The sequence below is a fragment of the Anopheles nili genome, chromosome 3, assembly GCF_943737925.1.
Source record: "Anopheles nili chromosome 3, idAnoNiliSN_F5_01, whole genome shotgun sequence".
NCBI classification, from domain to species: Eukaryota; Metazoa; Arthropoda; class Insecta; order Diptera; family Culicidae; genus Anopheles; species Anopheles nili.
In genome coordinates, this window is record NC_071292.1 from 73,502,518 (window position 1) to 73,529,119 (window position 26,602).

Sequence of the window (26,602 nt, forward strand, 5' to 3'; positions counted from 1 at the left end):
AATTTGTTGGATAAATGCGACGGTTTCGTTCGGTTATTGTTGAGTTTGTTCTTTAGTTAAATAAACTTTAGAAATATCACCTCACACGTCGCATTTATGCCTAATAGCTATCTAAAGCTTATAGCCGATATTCCTGCATTTTAATTTACGCTTTTTGTCAACGAATTTGTTGATCAGTTTCTACAGAAAAAAACATCGCAGTTCAAAATAAAACGTAGAAGACAGTGTAAATAAACACACGTGCGTTTCTGTGGACGCCTGAAGTTGCCAGTTGTTGGATAGAATCAGAAACATTTGTTACCGTTCAAGATGGTGGTCTTCATTTGCAACGACTGTGGAGATTCGTTGAGAAAACATAAAGTGGAGGAGCATGCATGGCGTTGCAGGCGTACAATCAACGTGTCTTGTATGGATTGCTTGAAGGATTTCCCCGGCAAAACGTACAACGAGCACACGACCTGCATTAGTGAAGCAAAAAAATATTCCGGCAAGGATTATGTCGAAAGCCCTAACGCGAATAAGGGGGCCAAAAAACAAGAATCCTGGGTGGCAACTGTACGGTCGATAACAGATTCTAAGAAAAACCTACCTAAAGGTGTAATGAACGCGTTTGAAGTGATTCAACGCCAGGACAACATACCGCGCAAGTTTAAAGGGTTTATGAACTTTTTTCAAAATTCCGCCAAACATATTTCTAAACCGGACGTTGAAAAAACATGGGCTTTGATACAGGAACAAACAGAAAGTGACAAAAAATCAACCCAACAACCCAATAAGACCGATCAGCCGGCATCGAAACTGGTAGATGCCAAAGCTACAAATGGAAACACTTCGGCGAAACGTAAGTCGAAAGATGATGCACCGAAACCATTAAAGGAAAAGAAACGAAAAATTAAAGCATCAGATAAAAATGATCATCATGATCCCGAGGAAGCTTTGCTAGAGGACCAAACTAACGGAACCAACTGTACACATGTGGAGAGTGAAGAGACTGAACAGACGAAGGATGTTGAAAAATTTCGTTGGAACGAAGTCATTCGAGATCTGCTGGTGTCCAAAAACAATCAAATGAATCTTTCCAAATTAAAGAAAACGATTTTAAAACGTTACCGAAAATACACTGGCACATCCAGCGAAGAGAAACAAGAAATCGAAGCCAAGTTCGAGAAAAAGTTTAACAAAAAAATAGCAAAGTCTGAATTCGTGATTGAAAACGATACTGTACGATTGGTTCAATAGAATAAGATCAGCAAAATACAATGTTATACGTATTCGTTACGTTACCGTACAATAAAAAAAGCACCAACTAACACTAAAGGGTAATTTAATTATACACGCATCGGAAATTACCACGATAGCCATTTAATCACAGGATCCATCTAGCCAACCATCCCGCCATCGTTCGTTCACCTTTGAGCAATCGAACTCGGGTTTACCTAGTTTTAAATTCACACGATTGTGTATCCGACATAGCCATTGTGAAAGGGCGTGTTGGGATTTTGTCTCCGGAGGAGTTTCTTTTAACCTGCGAATGTAAGAAAGCACGATTAGCATCGAGTCATTCGAACACTACACGGATCCCATTTTCTCTTCTGATTGTTTCTTACTCTTGCTGGAAGTCTTTCGCACAATTCTCGCACGGGTACAGCTTCGAAAAGGTCGAGAAAAACGTCCTCACGTTCTTTTCGTCCGCCTCGCTTGGTTTGGTAGGGTAGTAAGCAGCCATTGTATGCAGTAAACCCCAGGTATAACGACCGAGCTGCTCCTTATCTAACGGGCAGTTCGGTGGCGATCCTCCGCTACGGTCATCAGGTGTGTCCACTCTGTGTTGCGTCATTGCGCCGTCGGAGGACGTCTTTGTTACGCTGTTGGAACTGCTGGTGCTGAGGGTTTTACGTTGCTGTTTGGACCACGATTTGAAATCCATACATGTTCGGCAGGGGGCCGCCGGTTCTTTTCCATTCTGGTGATGGTTCTGCAGCGTTTCGGCTGAGGGCATCTCATTCACTAGTGTGTGCTGGGCAATGTAATGTAGACACTATTCTAGAATCAAATTTAGTAGCTTTCTGACTCCACTTGCGCTTCTTTCGAAAGAAACGCCTTAAAAAACTACTCTAACCGGTGTACAATATGATGTAATTTTAGCACCTTAAAACGTAAACCAAACCCCGTCGAACAGTTTGACAGCTGTAACAGCAATAACACAAACTAAAAAACGTCATCCGAGCACGTGAGTGATCTTTTTCTTTTCAAATTCACCGATTAAAGCAGTCGAATCGAAACATCATGAGATGTGTAATTCGAGTCGATAAAGCCCAGCATGTTCAGGTTAATATTCCATCCGAAATGAATAATGTTAACATGTCTATTTAAAAAAGCAACTCACACACAAGTACCATTTAAGTTTCAACAGTTCAGCTCTTTTGTTTTAGTTTGGTTTTATTTTAATTTATTCTCGTGCTCTAACGATTATAGTGTGGCACGCTTTGCTCCAGTTTATTGAAATTTGAATTTAATTCTGGCATTTTATACTAGCGAGGATGCGTGGGAACCGCCTCCTCCTCACCCAGCCTCCTTACGAGTGCAGCCAATGGTGCCATAGGCGAAGGTGTTTCACTGCAAAACACTACTAATCTGCCCTGGTGCAGGTGCATCCTTCTTCTTAAATATGACCAGCGAAGGTGCCTTCCTCGCGCTGCGTGTCCCACTTCTCGACCCACGAGTTCGGGCACATTGATGAGAAGACGCTCTTAAAGTATTTGCACACCTGGTCGCCTTCGCCCTTGACCTTCTCACAGCGGTGGAAATCCAGATAGCTCTGGTAGCAGTGCTTGGTCTGGTTCTGGTTCGGGAAACGAGGATCGAACGGGGCTGTCTTCGGTTCGTACGCCATCTCGCTGGTGCTCCGCGGGGTTCACGGGTTGAATCGATTAGACGAGAAAGAGACGCGAAAACAGACGACTGCTTCTTGACTGTGTACGAGAATGGGGACGTGAAGGTCCAGAGAAAATATCGTCAGCATGTGCTTACGTGGCACAAGAGAAAGGGGTTTGGATAGCCGTGTGCGCTCTATTTCCTAGACGAATAAGATACTTTCATTCTGCTTTCAGTATTAAAACTGTGTTCCCCTGCATGCAATACCGGAAAAAAGTATGGATTGCAAGACAGCAAAGTAGGACACTTTGGCAGGAAAAGGTTTAGATATGGAATTCACAAATTCATATAAATTATTATATATGTACAAAAACCTCACGGACCCTCTGTAATAAAAAAAAACATTGGACCGCCATGAATAAGAATAAAATAGTTCATCCGCTTCACTGCGTTTTCCCACGCGACAAATAGGATTATTAGCTTCAAAGTTTTTTTTCCAAACGAGTGCTGAAGAATCATGCATCGTTTGGATTTAATCACACTAATGGTCATATATAAATTTCCCGACCGTCCACCTGATGCATATCCAATCTGATAGAAATCCGATTCCCATAGCTCATTTGACCAATGGGCGTGTTTTCGAGTCCGCATCGCAAGAAGCACTTTTATACTTCTTTACCTCCTGCAGATACAACGTCCACGCGTCGTTTGGGGTCTCCGTCGGGGTCTCTTCGATGGGGCGGACCTTCTTGACGAGACCAGTTTTAAGTATTTTTCCACCGCGCCTGCGACCAAACACTGGTAACGGCGGTGGAGGCGGTTCTTTTTCAATGGTGGCCGACTTAACCACCGCCTGTGGAACCGCGACCGACGGTGGCACGAGCATTGACGCAGCCGTTGCTGTCGGAGTCATTTTGTACGGAGCCAACGCCGGTTTCTGGGCGGTAAAGGGAACCTTCGAACCACCTACACTAATCGCAGGAGGCACAATCATGGGTTTTGCTGCCACGTTTGCCAGGGGCCCAGCGGCTCCGGGAACGACTAATGGCACCGAAACCGTCGATGCGCTGCCTGCCACGGCTTGTTGTTGCAGTTTTTTGAACATTTCTAAAAACGAGCCATCGTTCGCAAAACCAGAAACGGTTGTCGGTACGGGGGCTTCCCGGTGAGGCTTCGCTGGAGGAGGATACAGTTTACCCTCAGAGGCCAGATGCTGCTGAAGCCGCTCCTGCATTTTGCGCTGGATTTCGATTCGCTCCTCTTCCGTTTGTATCTCGGGCACGTACTCGACTGGAGCTATATCAGAACCAGTGGTATTGGCACTCGGCAAGAAACTGGTTGGTTTGCGCCTATCGACACGCCCGTAACTCTTGATATTATTTCCTGATGCCAACGAATTTTCTTGCATGCCATCAAGATCACGTGTTCCATCTTGCTCTCCTTGTTGTTGCTGTTGTTGTTTCTTCATCGCTTCCTTTAAATCGTGCTGCCTTCGTAGGTTAGCCAGTTCTTGTTCGATTTCAGCTGAAAGGCGATCCTGCGCCGTCCGCTCGCGACCACGATCGTCGCGATGAGCCCGATGGCGATCCCGGGACCGCGATTCCTTCGAACGCGATCGACTACGGCTGGAGCGTTTACGACTCGCGCCTTCAGTGCTACGGCTGCGCCGTTCACGACGATCCCGATGATCATCCCGATCTCTGTGATGATCCCGGTACCGCGAATTGCTCGCTCGATCGTAATCACGGTCACGATGATTCCGATCGCGATGATCCCGCTGATCACGGTGGCTACGGTCACGATCGCGATCGCGATCACGGTCTCGATCACGATCCCGTTCGCGGTTAGACCGATGACAGTAGTCATCGTTACGACCCGCACGATGATCACGATATGACGATGATGCATGGTGGTCCCGATCGCTAACACGGAACATCTCCTCGTTTTTGTTGCCATCGCGGCCGGATGCCCATTGCTTCTGTGTTTGCTGGTTCGGTTGCGTATTGCTGCCGGGTTTTTCCTCCTCCTCTGGCATCATCTCAGACCTACCCGGGAAGCTAGGGGACGGTTGGCCTGGAAGAGTAGCGTAACACTACCGATAAGCGCAAACGAACTTAAGCGAAAAGGTCGCTCCAAGCCGCCCTAATGCGACTCAAGGCGACCGTGCGGCGCGAAATACGACCGTGTCCCGGGCCCAAATCGATATACCCCGTCTCGGTCTCACACTCCAGCTCCCTGTGGCGAGTACCAGACTGGGAGCTGGAGCTGACGACCGGACCGGGACACTTTTTGTCTGTTCATCTTTTGTTCTTAGTGCCATTTTTTGTGGGACATTTACATTACCGTATGGGTGAGTTTTTGTTTCGTTTGAATATAAGTTAATAGAGTAGTATAAGGTATAGAAAACTACATTACTCTTTTTGCTTGGATAACACCCGGCTGGCACCAAGGCTGCTCCACCGTTGCGCTCGGGAAGGTCACGGTGCGACGGATGAGGTGAGGCCCTTTGATGATCGATTTAGTCCGGTGCCGTGCCTTTGATGCGTGTGTTCATATGTGGTTCGATGATCACTATTCTGTGATTCCGGTGACCAACCACGTGCTGTTTAATTCATTCTGTTTTCCCGCTCTCTTTCTCTCCCTCTGAATGTTTATTCTGCTCACTTTTATCAACGGCCTGAAAAATATTTACTGAAACGTGAATTTTTCTTCGAATTTGATTTACAAAACAGCAAATAATTACTCTCGGATTTCAGAACTAGAGTCGCAGAACAATAGGAGCGTCGCGAGTGTATTGCGCTTCGTTTGTCAGCACAATATTCGCCACCCCAGCTAGGGGGGCAGCTTCTGTGCCACGCTAATCCATCCATGCATTCCCCTCATCCTGACCAAACACACCAAGGAAGAAGTGGAGGGAACCGTATCTTTTGATGCTATAAAACGGAAACTACCGGCCAACATTAAGGGTAGGCCACCGCATTCACCTAGCACCGTAATCAGAGATGATTGCTGCATTTTCGATGGAGACCGGATCGTAGCATTGACGCTTTACATGCGATGATTGGTTCCGTCTTCACACTAGTCATCAGGTTTGCCTGTCTTTTTTTGTGATCATTTGTACTCCTAGGTCGTGCGTTCGCTTCGCTGAAAATTTGCCCACACCCTATTGCAATGCCCGCTAGATCAATCCCTATCCATTTTGTCGCAAAAACAACTCTTGAAAACCCCCATCTGACCCAGAGAAATGCGTACCGGAGGACAACTTACATAACCACACCGAGCGGAGCAGAAGTTTGACAGCACGTCGGATAAATTGCTAGCCAACCTCGATTATAGCAATCAGTAGTGCAAATGATAGCGGATACTTTTCCAGCTAGCATATTTAAGTGCACAGCCGGATGAACACGGGAATAGAAGGACGATGGCTCTCATTCCCTCAGCGAGAGATACTAATTATGTAATTTTTCTCGTCCCATTGCCGAACAGGGGTTTTGTTGGCTGTCAAAGTCTGGTACCATTATCATCATCGCAAGCACCTTTAAGGGATGATTTTTAGACAGTATCTATTGGAACACCCAGCTACCAACCAACGCACAACATTCATTCCCTTATCGCTAGCGGGCTCGGCGGTAAGGACCGAAAAATAGGTGCCCGTTGCTGAAGGAAAATGTTCACCCATGTTTCCCATCCAAAACACACACATTAACACGCACATATCCACACAGTGCAAGCGAACAGCCCTAGTTCTTTTGGCCATCGATTCGCTAGTCGTACATTGATCCCTTTCGTCGCGATGAAATCACCAGTAGGAAATAGTGCGCACAGCAGATTGTTTGTGTTCGTTGGAAGATATTAACGAAGGAGCAATTACCTGAGCCAGGAACCACCGGTCGCTTTTTCTTTCGCTTTGAGAAAACTGTACGTCTGCTGGCTTGTTGCGAGGAACACTTGTCAACTTCACAAAAATGGCTACCCGATCGCTCACTGTCGCAGAATGACTGATGTGACAGCGAAACTACACGGGGAAACACCTACGCTTCACACTCGCTCAACAATTTTGATTCGAAGCGAGATGTTAGGATATATAATTTGAATCGTTCCCGTAGCGTAACATAATATTTGAAACTAAGACCACCTGCTATTTGAGTATTATTTAAAATTTGGTCGTGAGTTTGTCGTCTTATTGCACGTCGTTTGAAAATATTTTTAAAATGTGCAAAATAGTTTTTACTGCTATTTATCAAATGACTTTTTTATATTATTAAGTATCAAAACCAATATATAATATCATATACAAAATACGTATATCATATCCGTTAATACGGTCATAAATGTTTACCATGCTTGCTTGACATTTTGTCACAAGCAACAAGTTTTCTTAATGCCGTTGTATCGTTTTGGTTGCTTATCGTTTTCCATTCAATTTCAATTCAATTTGATTAAACGCTTTTTTCGCAAATAAGTTGTGTTAGGAACACAAAGCGGTTTCCATTTCGCCTCGTGAGCATTTGTGGCATAGTGTTGTATAATTTTGTAAAGTTGTGTTGCAATTAAGTTACTAATGAAAGGTATTGTTGTGATATTTGGAAATAATATGTGAATATACATTGTTTCGATGCAGGGACTACCAGTTTCGCTGCATTATTCACTGTATGCAATGAATGCCTGAGCAAACAGATCTAAGATTGTTCGTGTTTGGATATTGTTTGTTATGATGTAGTAAGAATTAATTGTATTTCAAGCGGTGAGTAATATTCATAGTAAAGCGATATTTGAAAGCCCAGGAATATCAGCAAACGGTTGTATTTGCAGGATTCGCAAACTGCATAATGGCCGCTTACTGCACAATGGCCGTGCATGATTTCTGTATAATACGATGGCCGCGTATTTGCATGTAAATTAATATATATATATATATTTGATTGTTCTGTTTCAGTGCAAAATCGTTTATAACCTAAAAGGAGATTTTGTGAAAGACGCAGGAAAGAGAACAAATTCGTAGAAGTTTCACCAGCTCATCAGTCACGATGTCAGATAACGTAAAGGTGTCGATCAAGGTACGTCCGTTGATCAGACGGGAAAAGGAGAACAAACTTACTCTGCAATGGCGCATTCGAGATAATACGATCGTATCAAACGATGGCAATGGTGATCCTTTTGTTTTTGGTGAGTACCTTTTTTGCTGCTACGCAATTCCAACGCCACTAGAAAATATACGTATCTTTTAGATCACATTTTCGACGAAACCGTTTCCACCAAACAGCTTTTCGATACTGTTTGTCGACCTGTTATACTATCAGCGCTGAATGGCATCAATGGGACGATATTCGCGTACGGTCAGACGTCGTCTGGCAAAACGTACACCATGATCGGGAACGAGAATGAACCTGGTGTAGTTCCGCTGACGGCACGGGAAATTTTCGAGCAGATTAAGCGCATTAAGGAGCGTGAATTTTTGATCCGGGCTGGTTTTATCGAAATCTACAACGAGAAGATCCACGATCTACTCACAACCGGCAGCACCAACTTGAAGATAGTGGAGAACCAATGTGGTGACGTTTCGGTTAACTTGAAGGAAATTCTCACAAACTGTCCGGAACAAATTATTCAGCTTGTGGACGCTGGGAATAAGGCGCGGAAGATCGGTGAGACGAACATGAACGAACGCTCGAGTCGGTCGCACACGATCTTCCGTATTATAATCGAATCCCGGTTGATCAGTGCGTCCAACGACGACACCGGAAAGGATAATGAAGCGGTCCAGATCGGCATACTGAACCTGGTTGATTTGGCCGGCAGTGAGCGGGCTGACCAGACCGGAGCGACTGGTTCCCGGTTCAAGGAGGGCGTCTGCATCAACAAGAGTCTGTTGTCGCTCAGCTGCGTCATCCAGAAGTTGAGCGAAAACTCGGACAAGCAGTTCATCAACTATCGTGATTCCAAGCTAACACGCATCCTGCAAGCGTCGCTCGGTGGTAATGCAGTCACATCGATGATCTGTAACATCACGCCAGCGGTCGTAGACGAAACGTACTATACGCTCAGCTTCGCGATGCGTGCCAAGAACATCCGTAATAAGCCGAAGGTGAACGAAATCCTTACCGATGCGGCCATGATGAAGCGTCTCGAACGGGAAATCAAACGACTCAAGAGCGTATTGCGTACGGAGCAGAGCAAGATTAAGACGATGGAGCTAATAAACGCGATCACGTTGCGAACGAACCAGTTCATTTCATCGAACCAGCCGCAAGCTATCGACCATGCTCGGCGCCGCACTTGGTGTCCATCGAACACGGAAATTCCGCGCCCCCTGATGGGCCCACCAGCGTCCGCCTCGGCAGCCCCTTATCTTGTCACCACGAACGACATGACACCACAAATTGCAACCCGCGCGATACCAGCGGAAGACGACTATCCATCGCCCTCGGTTGGCAACGGAGGATTTCGTGCCACGCTGGCGCTAATGGGGGACGACGTTTCGCAAAGCCACCATCGCGATTTGCTCCTCGATCACCAGGAAATGCTGAAGAGACCAAGGCGCTCGCCGTCCCCGAATCTGCTGCTCAATCCGTTTTCCGTCGACGGCGAAGAGTTTGTACCGGGTGAGCAGATCAGCTTCGGGCCCTCATCTCTATCGCCAACCTCGAGCATGACACGCGATTTACACACTCCGAGGGTGCTGCGAAAAACACGCCGTTCTTCTACCGGTGACTCACCATCCTACTTGGACTATGAGCAACGGTAAGTACTCGTGGGAAGGTTCGTCCTGTAGGTATCGATCGCCATCGGTAACCTCGACCTCTAACAATCTAAGGCAGTGAGTGTGTGATGCGTAAGGAAAATTGCCGGTCGGGTGGTCGGGTTGGCATCCTGCGGCGAGGGAATGTGCCTTCCCCGTGACTGGGACACACTTGTTTATACGCAAAACGTGGCTAGAAATACGGATTTAGCTTGAAAATAGATCCAGTCCTGTAGACGATCAGCCATTCAAGGCGATCGGGCGATGCGTGTACCAATATGAACCGAATTCTGGTCGGAACACATGTCATTCGTGGAATAGGGGGAATCGTTTGCTACTCTAAAAATACGCCGATGCACTAATGGCAGCAACGAATGCTGCTGACGGTACAATATGGTTTATTTTGTGTTTATTTGCTAGGGATTTTACCCCCGCACGCGCGCGCCAGAGCCATTTCTCCAACAGAACGTTACAGAAAGAGATTTGGGAATCGAACTAATTTTAGATGACGTACCCGCGACGTTTCACCGTTTTGAGAACGAAACAGACAACATCCAATATTTCATTAGAATTTGCGTACACAAACTGTGCTGTGCGTCTGTCAATGGTGAAGAGAACTGTGTGTTCTAAATTCGTCAACCGTCGCGTCCCTTCCATAGCGCACTGCGTATCTTGTGAATAAATTAATCGACGACGACACGGTTAGCGATCTTTTGTGCTGCGTCGTCATCCGTTGCACGTTGTAACTGCACTCGTGGAATTCCTTTAGAATGCATCGTTCTCTCGTACATGCGAGCAGTCCGATGTGTGCAGGGTTTGAAGAGGCTGGCTAGGCGGCATTGGTAAAATTACCTCAATAGTCCAGCTTTCATACACCGGCAAGTATTGAATTTTAAAGCTTCCCCCGCGTAGTGGGATATATTTTTATTGCCACATACTATATTCAATGCAATGAAGGCGTACTAGTTCAGTTGTATGTACAATTTTAGGGATGTAACCTCACATGTGCGCACTTCCCGCATAAAGATGGTCTCAACACACGCAAAAAACCCAGTATTTTAAAAGAATCAAAGTGCTCGTTAGGCGAAATTACTTTCGCAAGAAACATACACGATCGGGAAACCCCTGTACGTCAGGTAGTTCCACAGCGAGTTCCCACTAGTAACGGTGGGGAGAACAACGCCAGCCGCAGTTCAAGATCGTCGAGGGAAGGACACGAAGCGTGCGATCGCTAGCAAAAGCGTCCTCTTCTCCTTGTGTGCAGTTGCTGGGGAAGGGGGTTTGTTTATTTTGAGCGGACGTATATAGGGAGTGAGAGAGAGAGAGAGAGAGAGAGAGAATTCCGCTGTTTGCTCCCCATCGGGCTCTCTCGTATGCGACATCCGAGATCGAGAGACGACACGCGAGTGATGTGTGAGTAAATGTGCCACCTCTAGATCGTTGAAGAGAGGGTCTGCTGTTCGTTCTGGAAGGTGTCCCCAAACCCACAGCAGATGGTAACTTTTCTGGTGATTTATGCGAATCGGATTCGGCAAAACGGCCGAATAAACTTAGCCTCTAAGCCCTTGCATGTATCGTTTTGTTTGCGTGTCAACTCTGTGACGAAACATCCGTGTGTTGTCGGGGGTTGATTTGTCGGATTGTTGAAAAAAAAATGCAAACCGACAAAACGACACGTCAATTCGCGTAGTCACATTCGCATTGATAATGTACTGATTAAAGACACCTTCATGTCTTCGCTTTCCCCCTCAACAACGGTTGCACAGGTCTTGAACTCCCACGCAATCAATGGGTGCTACCTTCCCGGACGGAACATCCACAAACACGTCCGGTATCGCGCCCACACCCAGACAGTGGCCGCAACAAGCGGACACAAACATTGAACTTTACTGCAGCAAGTCGAAAAGGGAGGCTTTCGTTTTTTGTTGATGGCTGCGCTACGTAAGCGATTAATTTTCGATGTTTGCAGCCCAACTGCATCTAGCTCGGGATCTCGGAGCTTTACGTATCTGCCTTTATGTCCTTTGGTGCACACGTGCAGATCTCCGCGTTTTTCCCATCACACTCTGAACCGTTTCCCGAAGCGATTGTTTGGCCAGTCGATCGAAAGAGATTCCGTGTATCTTGTCTACCTTTGATTAATTGCATTTCGTCTACCAACACAAGGTGCCGGGTGCTGGAACAGGAGCTGCAAGAGCTACAGGAATTCACCAAGCTGGAAAGCTCGATTGAGCTGGAAACGCTGAAGCAAGAGCTGGTTAAGCGTGAGGAGACCCTGGCAGAGCAGAAATACGAGCTGGACGAGAAGCAGCACCGCATGGAACAGCTGGAAGAAAGGTGAATATATTGCGGCCCTACCTCATTATCACGTGTTCTCGAAGGGGGTGAGGTGCGATTCATGCATTCCTCAAACGATAGGTTCCGTGCGTCATCACAGCTTTGCGGACCTTAAGTAATTGATCGATCTAGTTCGGTGCACATCCTCCATCCGCTATGAACGTGTTTCGTGATACTTGTGCCATCTTGATTTTTGAGCTGATAATGAACTCGACCCTATGTAGTAATGGGAATTGTTAGTCGAAATAGAGGTGATAATTATCTCGACCGTGGTACACAATCTTTACAACGGGGAGTAAAAGTGATTGAGTGGATTTGATAACGTTTGCGTTTGAAGATGTGCAGTCGTGAATGAGACGGGATAGTAGTAAGCTGCTTTAGTTTAGTTTAGGGTATCTTTCGTTTGGTTGGGTTTGTTATTTTTTTATTCTCACTTGTGGTTCGAGGTAGCAGCTCTTGACGTCTTCATGGTTTGCAGATTTCAATTTGTCATTTTCTTATTTTGATGCTAAACAATAGACAACGACAATTTTCCCTAGTTAACCGTTTTTTTGAATTGAAACACGTGGTTATGTTTGAGGATTAATAGCGGGTTTAAGCATTTTCACTCCATCCAATAACATGATGCTCTTTTTGCCCAGATGCGCGCACCTTGAGAGCGAACTGGAGAACCAAAAAACGACAGTATGCAATGCAGAACAAGAGCTCGCCCGAGCAATCAAGGAGCGCCATGCAGCGGACCGGCAAGCGGAACTGCATCGAAATCAGCTCACTGGCATCGAGTTCGAGTTCGAACGCTTCCGACAACGATCGGAATCGCGCGAAAAGGAACTGATAGAAACGTTGCAAGAGGCACGCAGTGCGGCTGGTGCCACGCCAAACAGCTCCGATAGCTTAAAAGTAGATCAGAAGCGTGAGGAAATGAAACGCCTCGAGATGGTAAGTGCAGCCGTCTTTCTGCAGAGATCGCGCTATTTGCACTGAGCTTAACAATTTTGGGTTACTATATTGCAGCAAAACTACGAGTTCACCCTACAATTGGAGAAGTGCAACAAACAGATGGAGCAACTAAAAGAATCCAGCCTTGAGGAACATAGGAAAATCGAACAGGTCAAACAGATCGTGCTCCAGTATCAACTGCTTAGTCCTTGCAAAGAGAGCGATGCTACTCAATCTCTGGTGTTACCGCTGCGAAAGCTCCTGCTTTTGGCTGAAAATGAAACCACCTGTATCATTAAGCAGAACGGTTTTCATCCTGTTTCTCCACCGGCTGCTGAGAATGACGCTGACTGCACTAACGGTCATGACGGGAATACCACCGTTCTTGGAGAGGAGAAAACGATCCAGGAGTTGCTAAATATCATTGAGGAACTGGAGAAGAAAGTCTCAATCGTGGAGCATGAAAAATGCACCGAACAGGAAGCGAACAAAGTCCGATTAAGTGAATTAAAATTGGTACTGGAGAAAAAATCGGCCGACGCCGTAGAGCAACTGGAGCAGCAGCTAAAACAGTGGCGTCAGAAATTCGAAACACAAACCAACGAGTACGATGAGCTATCGACTCAGATGATGGATCAAATGCAGGAGAATGATGTACTGCGGAAAGACTTTGAGGCGTGTAGTCAAAAGTTGGTCGAAATGGAAAATGCAACGGATACCGAGCTGGCCGCAGTGCGCAAGACATTGGAGCAATCCGATTCGAAGCGGGAAGAATTGCAGCGATTGTGTAACTCGCTTAGTGGAGAGATTATCAACCTGAAAGCGGAAATTGAGAAGCAGACCACGTCGGTAAGCGAGCTGGAAGCATTAAAGATGCAAACGACGTTGGAGTACGGTGAACTCAGGTGTGAAAAGGAAGAGCTCTCCGCTCAGTTGAAGCGTCTAGAGCAAGAGATTGAATCTTATAAGCACGAAATGCAGTCGATCAATGATGAGCATGAGAAGCTTATCAAACAGCTTAATGGCGAAAAGGATGCGCTAGAGAGCGCAAATAATGAATTTCGTTCCAAAGTGGACACGCTACAAAATGCGTTGCAACATCTTCAAGAGCAAAGCAATCTTCTCGATGAAGCAAAGCTGCATTCTTCAGAAAAACAAACGTTGGAAAAAGACTTGCAGGATATGCGTGATAGCCAGGCCGAACAGGCGACTCGTTTGGCTGAGTTGCATCAGGAGCTGCAAAAATTGTTGGAGGAAATTGAATCATTGAAAAACACGATCGATCAGCTAACGGAAGAGAAGAACGGACTGACTGAACAATTAGCTAGGCGGAATACAGAATTACTAGAGGTACAAGAGTTGAACAAGACGATAGATAAGCGCGTTCTAGAGCTAGAATCGGAAATCGAAAGATACCAATGCGAGTTGCAAACATCGCGCGCGGAACAAACTGCGTTAGTGAGTAAGCACGAGGAACAGCGGGAAGCTTATGAAAGCTGCCAAAATATGCTAGAAAAGGAGATTGAATCTACAAAGTGCACGATTTTGAGATTAACGGAAGAAAATGAAAACGTATTAAAGCGTAGGAACGGTGACGACGAAGAGCAGAAGTTGCTACTGGATGAGTTGACGCGGTGTAAGGACACACTGGTGCAGCAACTGAAGCAGACAGAAGAGGAACTGGCGAAGATTACATCCGCTCTAGACGTGGCCCGTAGCGAAAGTATCTCGCTGATGGAGCAACGAAAATCCGACCGAGAAGAGTTAGATCTCGTCAAACAAAAGCAGGAGGAGCAAGTGCAACTGATGACTGATCGTCTGAACGAAGAAAAAACTAGAACGGAGCAACAGAACGATGCGCGCCGCAAGCTAGAGGAAAGAAATGCGACCATCGAACAAGAGCTCGCGTCCCTGCAGCAAAACGTCTTACAATTGATGAACGAAAATGAAGCCCTGTTAAAGGACCAACTCGAAGAGGAGCGATCCGAACGGCAACGGGTCTCGGCGGAGGGCGAAGAGCTCGAGAAGTTGCGCTCGTGTCGGGACGAATCGGAGCGACTTCTTGGACAACTCGAGTGCGATTTAGCAACCGCTCGGAAAGAACTGGAAATGGTTCGTAGCGAGCTGCTGGAGGAGAAGCGACGGCGGGACGAAATCGAGCATATGGAAAAGAAGTCCGCGCAGACGATGCTAGAGGAGACGGAACGGCTGAAGTGTGCCATCATGGCGCTTGAAGATGAAAAACATCGACTGCAGGAAGCGGACGGCCGGCTTCGAGACCAACTAAAAGTGACCGAGAACCGCACGGTGGAACTGGAGGCGAATGTGCGGGATAAGGAAAGCTTGCTCGAGGAGTTACGCAAGGAAAACAACGACCTAACAGTGGCCGTGCAGGAGCTTTCGGCGAAGATTGTCAGCCTAGAAGAGCAAATGGACGGAAATGAAGCCTCCCAGCGGAAGACCATTGACGCACTCGTAGAGGAGAAGCAAACACAGGAAGCCACTGCTGCTGCTCTAATGTCGCAGGTTCAGCAGTGCAAGGAAAAGTTGTGCGCAATCGAGCACCAGTACGAATCCACACAGCAAGAACTCCGCTCGATGAAGGCTGCGCTAGAGGCGAGCCTTGCTGTACGAATGCGTCTCGAGTTGGACGCTGAGGAATCGTCCAGCGTTCGGGATGTGCTCGAGCGTGAGCTGCAGGATTTGAAGAGCGATCTCGAGAATTTGGATGGCAAATTGGCGAACGAACGGTACGAGCAAGAGCGGCACGTTTCGGCTGGTTTGCGGCGTGAGCTGGATGAGAAACGGAAAGAGTTGGAGAGCTTCATGGCCACCGGGCGGCCATCGCTAGGTGATGGCCGGGTTGTGCAGGCGCTTCGACGTGAGAACGAAGATCTGCTTAAGCAGCTGGAAGAGTCCCGTCAAACGGACATACCAAAGGGTAAGCAGCTGCAGGAGCGGATCAGTGAGCTGGAAGCGGAAAACGAACAACTGCGCGAAGAGATGTCAACGATGCGGCACGAGGCTAGCTTCAATGAGAAGGAGAAAGAAATTACACATCTCCGGCAGAAGGTGCAGACCGCGGAGAAGGTTCGCGAGGAGACCGTAACGCAAAAACGCACAATCGAGCGCGCTTACGATCAGCTGCGGTTCAAGAACCAGAAGCTCGCAAAGGAAGTAGACGAGCTTCGTCGCACGACGGATAAGGAGCGAAAATCAAGGCGACAAAGCACGCACGATGACCGGCGAGGCCTGTTCAATACTAAAGAAATGGGCACGATGACCGATCCGAGCTGTAAGTTATCGGAGTTTAGGTTTTATGAACCAACACAATTCATCTAAATTTGTTTTTTTTTTCGAATTTTTTAGCGTCAGAATGTGCCTGTTCCGAGATGGACGCACAAATCCGGGATCTCCGCAACAAACTCACACTGAAAGATTGTCAACTGAACACGCAGAAGCTGATCACGTCAGCGAACCCGCTCAAAAACGAGATTACCGAAATGCGTCGCAAACTCGAGGAACAATACCGGGACAAGGCTCAACTGGAACGGGAAATGCGGGAGCTGCTTGAGCAGTTAGATCGGGAACGAAAGGAACGCAAGCGACACTGTACGCAGTGTATCCGGCACAGTCGTCAGCAGAACGCACGTTGCGACAAAGCGGTCCAAGCGTACCAACCCACCACTGCAGCCGGTGTATCCGATGGGGTTGGAGCTGATGTAGACCCAGCAGAGCTGCAACGTAGCCTCGAGAAACAGCAGGAACAGTACGAGCAGTTGATGGTGAAGTACCAATCAATGAAGCAGCTGTGTCGGTTGCGAAATGAGAAGATTACCAGCCTTTGTACTAACATCACCGATATGGAAAATGAGAAAACGAATATGAATTGTAACTTGGAGGTAAGGTGCAAAGTTTGATGGTGAAAAATCAATCTGATTGAGTTTTGTTTTCTCCACTCCCTTCAGAATGAGTGCACAAAGTTGAAGCAACAGTTAAAGGAAGCGGAAATACAGTGCGCACTACTCAACCGGGCCAGTAAGGTGGGAGGAAAGTCCATCAACAAGTCCGAAGTTGGCTCGCAAACGGACTTTGATGTATGTATGGCAACGGTTTTTCGGTGGAGCTCATTTAATGCTTCTTTACCTTATTCGTTTAATTTCTCAACACCCTCAGGTTTCCAATCAGGAAGCACAAATGTACCGTGATAAGTACGAACGTTACAAGGCGTTAGCTGCAAAACTGCTAGAAGAAACAAAAACCGCCAAACTGAACACGCACCGCACGGTAAGCGGTGTTTAATGTCGAATGGTTCCATGCCATTTTGTTCGTTGAAATTTGTTGTATGTACCATAAGATTCTCTAGTCGTCCCGTGAAAGAGGCGCCGGACAGTAGGCGATACTCTAAGCAATTGTGGAAAAGTTGCGTTCGCGCGCAGGGTCGAGATAAATTCATTCATTAGTCTGTAATGCAAACCGTCCTCCTTATTCATTCATCCGCCGTGTGTCCGTGTGAGATCGTAAAACTTATGTAGTTTACTGAACGTAGCTTTTTAAATGTCCTTATCGTGAAATATCACGAATAATAGTTTTTTTTTTGTGAACAATTGTACATTGTAAATCACTAAAGATTGTGCATTTAGTCATGCCCGTATGCTCCGTTGTAAAATGTGTATATTTTTGTGTTACTACTGGCCTATGTACCGTACCTTTGAATCACAAATCGTAAATCGCTTTTCTCACAATTCTAGCTAAGGTTACATTAGCTCATATTTATTACGAGAAAAACCTTTGTTATATTCATCCCTTAGGATCGAACATCTCCAATAGATAACGTAATGCAAGCGATAGTAACGTGTTTGGGCGAATAAACTTATTTTTGGTATATGATAAGTTATTGCAAAATATCACGAGAAAGAAAGTTTCTTTGGCGTGCAATCTCAGTTTAGAATAAACGTGCAATAAGTATTTCTATGCTGTATGATAACTTTAGTAGCGATAATTTACATTCCTTTCTTGAATACAAATAAGTTATCAGTGCTTCCATTGCCGTTATGTATTTCACTTTGTTGATACAGTTTCGTCATTTGTTTGCAAATCTGTCGCCATGTATATAGAAGTAGTCTGTATTGTAGCTTTTCGGTCTCACAGAGATTCAAACACAAAGATAGGCAGCACAATGCCGTGAAGGTCTTAATCAAATGATACGTTGTCCTTAAATTTGGGTTCTCCAGTACTGGTATCTTCGGACTGGCAAGCGGGCAAGTGTTTTTGGCTGAAAAGAATAAATATGCCAAAATTGTTTTGTCTTTTCCATCGTTACGGCTATACAAATGTTTGCACAGACGTGAAAAAAAAAATCATCGAGCCGATTGGATGATGAAGAAATAATGTCTTTTGAAGTATTTAGACACTTGTCGCATTCGGAACACTGATTAGTGGAACATTTCGTCGTCACAGAGAAGATCCGTCTATAGCATACACCATGAAATTAGTGGCCATCATTCTGCTCACCCTGAGCCTTGTTTCGGTGGTGCTGGCGCAAACTGCAAGGACCACCTGCGCACCAATAACCCGGAAATTGCGCACGACTACTGCAGCTCCCTAATTTTCTAAGGTTACCAATCCATGGAGTAACAATTTACCAACACTCCAAACATGGACAGGATGCCGTGTGATCAGGTATTATTGAAATAAATCAGTAGTACCGAGTTTGCGATCCGATTAGGAGTAGATGTTTATTATTCAAGTCCAATGATTTATATAATCTGCCGAATTATAGCAGATTGTTAAGGAAAGAAAAAGTTTAACGAAAGAGGTCGAATGCCTGGATTACGTCCGTTGTTTTTAATAATGCGACTCTACATCCTATCAAGAGAACTTAATTAATCGGTCTAAGAGAATCAAACTCGTTTCATCTGAATAAGAGTTGGGATCGTTAACGGCAGATCGGAACCGAAGCGAATAAAATTACAGCGGAGACCGATTATATGCATGTTTCTTCGCACCATGAATCGTTCCGTGGTATCCTAGTGAATAGCCAATATTCGAATCAAAAACCAACCGTATCCTAGCGATGTTTAGAAGGAGCTAAAAACAGAAAACATCGCAATCTTGTGCAATGGAGAGCTAAACGTCAGCTGTCATATGGTAGACACAGAGCGAGAGAGTACATTTGTGGCTGGTGGATCGCGAAAAGCGTATTGTCATTTTACGCATCGTGTATTCCTGAAAAGCAATGGAGTAGCTCAAGGGTTTTTCACTAGAAAAGAAGAAAGAAACGTCAAACGCGAAGGTACCGTTAGCCCAAGACTAGACCGTGCAGTATTTGGTCTATCGTTTCCCGTCTGGGCTGGGTGCTTAAGCGTGCCGTGTTTTGAACCAGTGCGACCGACCCAGAATCTAGAGGACCAAGCCAGATATCCTGCCTACATCAAGCTCGGAGTCACAGCACCACCACGGCGTAAAGGGTGCGTAGGAAGAGAAGGTACATACTTAACTTTCCGCCCCACCTACGCCAGCCCAGTGCTCGCGGACAGGAGTAGTGGCAACGGTTTGAAAGCATCGCGCAATAATCGTCGTACCATTCACGATGCCCCTAGTGAAACTTTAACTCCTTCGTCGTTCGTTTCTGACCACTCCTCCATTTTCTGGGCTCACGACTATCGTCGCCTAGTGGCTGGTATGGTAACAGTGCGTGATGTCCACCGAGAGAAACTCCTCCCGAGAGGCGAGCGTTAGCGACAGTTGCATTTGCATGTTTGTGTGGTAGGGAAAATTATCGACACGCGGAAATGCCTCCAAACGACATGGCAGTCTTGTGGTGGTACCAAATGCTAGTTATGTTAGATAAAGCCAGGTAATGAACAGGCGATGAAAAGAGCGAAGTATAAAGAAGAACAACTGAGAGCATTACAAAGACGTCGCCTCGATGTGCGTGCGAGAGAGCGAGCAAGGGCGACCGCGATGTTTCCGAGAACGTGACGGATAGGAGAGAGCGAAAGAGAACAACAGTGGAAGGAAGGGAGATAGCAAGATCGAACGCAAATCGAACTCATGGGACGTAATGATCCCGTGTATTGTGAGGTGCAAACAACGTGAAAAATCACCCCCGTCACGGACTGAACCCCAACACAAAGAGGCAAGAAAACGCAGGCGGTGTAGCAGATCGGGAAGCCAAGATTCAACTCTTTCTCCCGTTGTCGTTCGTAGTACACACTCTTGGGGGCCTCCCTGATCGCTTTGATGAGTGCGCCGTAGTGTAGCTTGTGACGCACGGATTTGATGTGTGTAGGGAATCTCGTTTTTTTTGTGATGTCTAGCAATACGCGTGCTTCTTTTCGCGTTGGCAATCAAAACGAACCCCCCAGAGCGGTATTCACCAACGTGGGATGAAAGGAAGGGTTGCCAAGTGAGTCGAGGGGTGGATCTGTCGCGGGGAATTACCAACATGGCCATTACAATTGTCTTCACCCGTAGCGCCCTAGTGTGGCCTCTCGAAAATTATGCCCTGCATCCGCTCACCCCGCTCACGTAAGGTCAGGGTCTCTCCGTCTCTGTCGCACACACTGTGTGACTGATGTCGGGCCTTTCCGCACATTTTTTCTATCACCATTAGTGGTGTTGTGGGAGGGTCGATGGGTGAGGGCATCGTTCGTAGTCGAGACGGAAAGTCTGGTTCTTCTGTCAGCCTGGCTGTGCATGTGCATGCGGGCAGTGTGAGTGTACCAATGCGCTCGAGACGCTATTCTTCCTCTTCATGGCAATTTTCTCCGTCTCATAGTGAAAAGACGCAAAGATATCAAGGAGGAACCAGAAGAACGTCAGATACATCGCGATGCACAGTAATAATAAGAATATGATTCCTCAATAGGCATAAACACATGTCCTCGTGAATCAGTGGTCATTTCATCAGGGGTACATTGTGAAAATTGTAACGTAACGTGCTTCACCCACAGGAAGATAATATCCGTTAGTGTTCATACAATTTCGTCTATGAAAATTTCCATTACCCGTAGCATTTATTCGAAAAAACCTAATTCACAGCTTGCTTTTCTATAATTCTCGTTTCCGGGTGTCACAGTAGCTACAACCCCATGCAATTGACGGGATTGGAAGATAGCAGCAGCGATTATCTGATCGCAACGTGAAGAAATCTGCCAGCGGCCAACTGCAGCAACACCATCTGAAATTCTACAGTTCCTCCGTCCCGAAATACACCGTTTGGCCAATTGGCCGATTTATTTTCCAGAGGAAGTAAAGCAACCAACAGTGTAGCTGTATACGCCGCAGTGGAATTGTTCCCACCCGGTGCCTCGATCGCCGGGGACATACTATTCTGAGAGCGCAGGATGTCCGAAAACCGGGAGGAAATTCTCGCCGACTTTCAGGTATACTGTCGGCACTACTCCCTGTAGCTGCTGTCTTTGTACTTTCTACCGAAAGTGTCTGAAGATAAAACAAAGATGCACACTATTCGAAGCGAAACCAGTACGATTTCCGATTTCCCCCGATTCTTTGTCTGGGCGTGCTGCGTGGTAAACTGCCTTTTTATGCAGACTCATCGTTGTCTGTTTACTATTTTTACGTCGTAACAAAACGAATGTGGATCTTTGTTTTATTTCATGTTTTATCGCATACCTAAATCCTCGTTTATATTCATCTTCTGCAGAGCATAACGGCCATCGACGATGTCGCCGAAGCTATTTTTCACCTAGACGCCACGAACTGGAATTTAATTGTGAGTAAGAGGGCAAACTTTCTTCTTCGCACTCCCGCAACTAACTCTTGTCTCGTTTTTTTTTGTTCTCTTCTTGCTAGTCCGCTATTCAGCGCGTACTGCCACAGGATCCGACCGATCACCATGCGCCGTCGGCTTCCGTACCGTCCTTGTATCATGACAGCGACCGTAGCGGCTCCCGGCATGGTAACAACGGCAGCATTAGCAGTAGCAGTGCTGCGGCGTTATTCGCCGGTAGCAGTGCCGTTAGCCAGGCACTGTACTCCAATGACCTCAACCACTTCGACGCCGTGCCGAATGTGGAAGAACTGATGACTGCACCGTCATCTCCGGTGAAAACAAATGCCGCCATCAGCAATAACAGCTCGGTCGGCTTTGGCGGATACGGACACAACTTTTCGGATGCTGGTAAGTTCCATCAGCGATGATTCTAGCACACGCTAAACCCTAGAAAAGGAAATGAGATTGATTACCCTTATGTTTTTGGGTTCATATAGGTGCCTCCTCATCGCGGTCCGCCAGTAACCACGATTTTCGCACTGCCCTCAACTATCTGGACACAAAGCCGTACGACCTGCTGTTCAACGTGAAGTTTAAGAACGAGCAGTATCGCATCATCATATCCAATCAGGCGACGATCGGCGACCTGAAAGCGAGGATTTACGACAAAACTAGCGTGCCGGTGTGCCGCCAGGCGCTCAAGGGTTGGGAATCGGGCCGATCAAAGGAAGCGGCCAACGCGAGCACCACGCTTAAGGCGCTCAACATCGTCGGTAACGAGGTCAATCTGAAGCTGAACGATCTCTCTGAAGAGGGTTTCATGGGTGAATCGGGGTAAGTTCGAACCGGCAATCATAGCGCCGCTATGCCATTCAACTTAAGTTCCGTTTCAGGCTCGACACGCTGCCCGCAATGGACCAGCTAACAACATACACGCTGCACATCAACATTCAGCCAGAGAACCGGTTGTTAAAGCTGAACTTTCCCGCCAATCAGGACATTCTGTCGATCAAGAACTCCGTCTACAGTGTGACCGACATTCCGGTACGCCATCAGGTGTGGTCCGGTTGGCCGAGTAACATCACTAATCACACGACGCTGGCCGAATCAGGACTAGGACCCGAACACAACCTGCTGCTGAAGCGCATGGACGAGAGCGCCATCAAACCGAGCAACAACAACAATAACAACAGCACCAGCAACAATAGTAATAGTCATCTGCTAAATGCGCTCAATAGTGCGGGCACTAGCGCAAACAACAGTTACAGCAGTAGCAGCAGCAGTAGTCGTCATATGTTCAACGTTGGGTAAGGGTTTCTGAGAAAGCGGCTTTGTATCTTCATCGATTTATTGTTTTTCATAACATTTTTGTTTATTGCTGTGTAACATGCAGTCTGGACAGCTTACCGGTTATCAAAATCGACTCGGAGAGCAGTGGCGAAGAGTTCGAGGATGCTTCGGATATTAACAACTACGACGATATCTTCACAGAGACGCCGATCGTTAACCAGCAGAAGCGTTTAAGTATGCCTAAGAATGCTTGCTTCCCATCTGAGGTTTTATTAAACGATTGACGTTTTCTCTCCGCCAGTTCCGGACAATGTGGACGACGAAGCCATCGGTAGCATACAGTTTGTGGAAAACTTCGTCGAACGGTACGGCCCACAGCATCCGATATTCTTCCAGGGCAGCCTGGAGGATGCGGTGAAGGAAGCCTGCCATCGACCATCGGCCCGAGATGTAAACAAAAACTCGTCGAGGAAAATTGTGGAAAAATATTAAAACATATAATGTTCTCGTTTACAGCGCAAACTGTTGGCAATTTATCTGCATCACGATGCGAGCGTGTTAACGAACGTGTTCTGCGGGCAGTTGCTAGCTTGTGAGAGCATAATACAGATTTTGTTGGAGCATTTCGTTCTATATGGGTGGGATTTGTCGTATGAAAGTAACAAAAATATGTAAGTTTGGCACGCAACGAAAACGGGACATGAACAATTCGCGTCACGGTTACAATGTTTTTTTTTTATATGAGCAGGTTTTTGTCATCCATATCCGCATGCGTGGGCATGACGGCCTCCATTACGGTGCGAAACATCCCAACCGATCGGCTTCCGGCAGTTCTTGTGATATCCAAAAATCGCAGCCAATGCGAAGTGTTTCAGGTGATCTATGGTAAGCGAGCAGATCTGGTGCTTGGGCGAACATTTAGTCGTTAGATACAATCTGTTCTTATCTGTAGGTAACGTCGGAGTGGATGATCTGCTGTCGAAGCTGATGGAAGCATCCGATATGTACAGCGAACAGCTTAAGATCGAACTGCGTGAGGAAAATGAACGGATGGCCCGAGAACAGGTGAAGCTCGAGCAAGATGCGGCCTACCGCGAAAGTCTCGAGGCGGACCGAGCAAAGCAGGAGGCGAAGCGCCAGAAGGAGATGATGATGCAGTCCGAACGGCGCCGGTTAGAGTCGGAGCGCGCGGAGCACGAAGCTAAGCGGGAGTTGATCCGGGCGAAGGCACGGAGCACGGTGCCGGACGAACCGTTGCCAGGCAGCGGAGAAAGCATCACCAAGATACGGGTCCGCTTGCCGAACGGCGATACGTTAGAGCGTAAGTTCACGGTCGATACGCCGCTGGAGCTGCTGTTGAACTACATCACCGCCGAGGGTTACCTGGTGAACGAATTTAAGGTGATCTCTGGTTGGCCTCGCAAAGACGTAAGTGTATAACAAGCGTTTCCTGGTGCCGATGAAAGATCCTACTCACGAATTTACTGTTCATTTCTGCGTCATTTTAGTTAACAACTCTGAACCACGAAAGCACGCTGAAAGAACTGCAACTGTGCCCGCAGGAAACGCTGATACTCGAGGAGCGATGATTGAACCGGTCGGCAAATCAGCCAGCTAGCTCGAGGCAACGGCACCAGCTCAGCGATCTTGCATCCACCAGCCTGTTCCCATTTTCAATCTTATTTTTCTCCTTTCTCTGTGTTGCGTTTGACGATGCGCTTGTTAGTTTGAATCAGATTTACATGGAAAATTTCGTCGTATACAATTCATATCTGTTGAGCGGTAGTGTTCAGCTTCTTCCACAACGGGTGTGTGCTGATCGTGTTGTTTGACGATAACTAAATCTGTTCATTCATGGGATGTCACAGCGACGTCTATTTACCAAAAGATTGATTCCTCCTGTGTCATACACCTAACACTTTCTTGATCAATCTAGTTCCGATGAGGACGCGTGAGATGTCGATTGTATGTAAGGCATGTTGGCAGCTATGCTCAAACAATGCTAGATTAAGCTGATTTTACCGCCGAAGAAATAGCATTTTGCCCAACCACTCTCATTTTATCTACTTGATCATCAGTCCTGTGGGATCGGCTTTGTCATGAAAATGGACTCGCAATAATGCTGCTGACAAATGCAGAAATGAACAAAGCGAACAAACTTACCTTGGCACTAATCTTGGGTTTTAACATGTTTTAAAGACATTGATTCTCCTGTTCTCTGCTGTTTTGGCCCGTTTTGGAGGCGAAATATTCTTAGCTTTAACTCGGCCTCAATATTTTAAAATTCTCAGTCCGAAGTCACATGTCACGTGGATTTCATCCCAACTTTTCAGTTCTTTCGCCAAGCCATGTATAAATGTGTGTGCGTGTGTGAATATTATCGTTCAGCAGGAGGCTCATGATTAGCTATAGATTGAATTAATTCTTTTATAACCACTAATGCTACTCGTAGATGGAAGGGAGCGGGTTAGGTGAACCGTTACAACACACTTTGGATACAATTTGTTGCTGGGGTATGTTTGCGCTGCTAGAGTCGCTTCATAATACGATCCAAACCGATAGCGCGAGCAGCAGCGACCGATGAGGGTTGCAGAGCAGGATTGTGGATGCTATTTAAGTTAGGCAGAGGGAATACTTTGCAGAAAGGCACATGAAGCAAAAACAAAAAAATACTGAAAAAATTAAATGATCTGCCAAAAAGGAGAGTTGTTTTATTGAAATGGTTTCTAGTGATATCTTTTTGATGACATGAGTTTTGACAGAAACCGCTGCTTAGACTTTATGATGCATTGCTGTTCAAATTAAGCATGCTCTTAAAAGATCTAAGGACTGCAGATTGTTTTTGCAACGAGATTCCGTTTGACGGTCCTTAAATTCGAAAATCAGCTGACATCGAGCTCCGCTACATCTGACATTTGTTGTGACATTGCGGCGACGTACAGGTATGACCAAAAAATGCCCTTACCAGGACGAGGGCGATGTTTTAGTGAATAGTCCTGTTTTTTGTACAGCACCACTTGATGCAATTGAACGGAAGCGGTACAAAAAACTTGAATGCAGCATTCAAGCGTGTATTGAGTACTTAAATAGCACTTACGCTTCTGGAGCACGCCAATGAACATTGAAGGCAAATTGCACCGGTAGACCATTTTCCTGCTAGTCACTGTCCAACAGCAAACGATTGCGAAGGTGTGCGTGTGATCGCTGCGATGATATTGTTTCGCTATTTTAATTTTTTTAGTCTGTCTTTCGTAGTCCGTTGTAGCGAGTGTCCGTTACTAGTGCCCGCGCTCCGGTGGCGGCGTAATTTTAACACGCGTATCCCACTACCATACTCAACATCCCCATCCGTGAGGTAACAATCATATTCCAGCTCAAATACGCGGTCATATTTTGATCCCGATGCTTTTTCTTTTCGCCTGAACCGAAACAGTGGGTCGACCGTGAACGCGACGGTGGCCAGACGACGGCGGCTGAAAACGAAACCGGAACGGGACGCGGCACAAGTAAGCCTCGACAAAGAAACCCGCGAGTGGACCGGAGGATGCTAGTTTTTCGCGGAAGCCAAATACTGTCGCCAGCGGGTGGTTGTAGTGGAAAACGGATAGGGAAAAACAAGTGAGCATCAAAAGCGCCAGTCCAGCCCACGGGCCGCCAGTGACAGTGTCGGCGGCGACGCAGTG

The 26,602-nt window shown here is 46.6% G+C and overlaps 6 protein-coding genes across 6 annotated transcripts; 3 read left to right on the forward strand and 3 right to left on the reverse strand.

The window, feature by feature from the left end:
* Positions 1-309: 309 nt before the first annotated feature.
* On the forward strand, positions 310-1,280 carry LOC128725042 (cell growth-regulating nucleolar protein). Its single transcript, XM_053818760.1, has one exon. The coding sequence runs from the start codon at positions 310-312 to the stop codon at positions 1,237-1,239; it is 930 nt and encodes a 309-aa protein (XP_053674735.1). The 3' UTR covers positions 1,240-1,280.
* On the reverse strand, positions 1,228-1,999 carry LOC128725497 (FAD-linked sulfhydryl oxidase ALR). Its single transcript, XM_053819249.1, has 2 exons — positions 1,608-1,999; positions 1,228-1,525 (listed from the first exon to the last, which is right to left on the reverse strand). The coding sequence occupies exons 1-2, from the start codon at positions 1,997-1,999 to the stop codon at positions 1,363-1,365; spliced, it is 555 nt and encodes a 184-aa protein (XP_053675224.1). The 3' UTR covers positions 1,228-1,362.
* Positions 2,000-2,336: 337 nt separating this feature from the next.
* On the reverse strand, positions 2,337-6,850 carry LOC128727839 (cytochrome c oxidase subunit 6B1). The gene is made up of 2 exons (XM_053821785.1): positions 6,746-6,850; positions 2,337-2,972 (listed from the first exon to the last, which is right to left on the reverse strand). The coding sequence occupies exon 2, from the start codon at positions 2,891-2,893 to the stop codon at positions 2,663-2,665; it is 231 nt and encodes a 76-aa protein (XP_053677760.1). The 5' UTR covers positions 2,894-2,972; positions 6,746-6,850; the 3' UTR covers positions 2,337-2,662.
* On the reverse strand, positions 3,482-4,817 carry LOC128727837 (RNA-binding protein 25). Its single transcript, XM_053821784.1, has one exon. The coding sequence runs from the start codon at positions 4,808-4,810 to the stop codon at positions 3,491-3,493; it is 1,320 nt and encodes a 439-aa protein (XP_053677759.1). The 5' UTR covers positions 4,811-4,817; the 3' UTR covers positions 3,482-3,490.
* Positions 6,851-7,901: 1,051 nt separating the features above from the next.
* Positions 7,902-17,763, forward strand: LOC128725043 (centromere-associated protein E-like). Its single transcript, XM_053818761.1, has 8 exons — positions 7,902-8,040; positions 8,103-9,615; positions 11,780-11,950; positions 12,592-12,889; positions 12,965-16,184; positions 16,259-16,791; positions 16,858-17,001; positions 17,066-17,763. Exons 1-8 carry the CDS (start codon positions 7,902-7,904, stop codon positions 17,189-17,191), a joined length of 6,144 nt encoding a protein of 2,047 aa, XP_053674736.1. The 3' UTR covers positions 17,192-17,763.
* A 3,397-nt stretch (positions 17,764-21,160) lies between these two features.
* On the forward strand, positions 21,161-25,608 carry LOC128722723 (FAS-associated factor 1). The gene is given in 11 exon segments (XM_053816400.1): positions 21,161-21,279; positions 21,561-21,629; positions 21,710-22,007; positions 22,064-22,463; positions 22,523-22,936; positions 23,023-23,153; positions 23,221-23,369; positions 23,436-23,590; positions 23,668-23,804; positions 23,872-24,347; positions 24,428-25,608. Coding segments are annotated over 11 exon segments (2,349 nt in total). The 5' UTR covers positions 21,161-21,240; the 3' UTR covers positions 24,509-25,608.
* Positions 25,609-26,602: the final 994 nt, after the last annotated feature.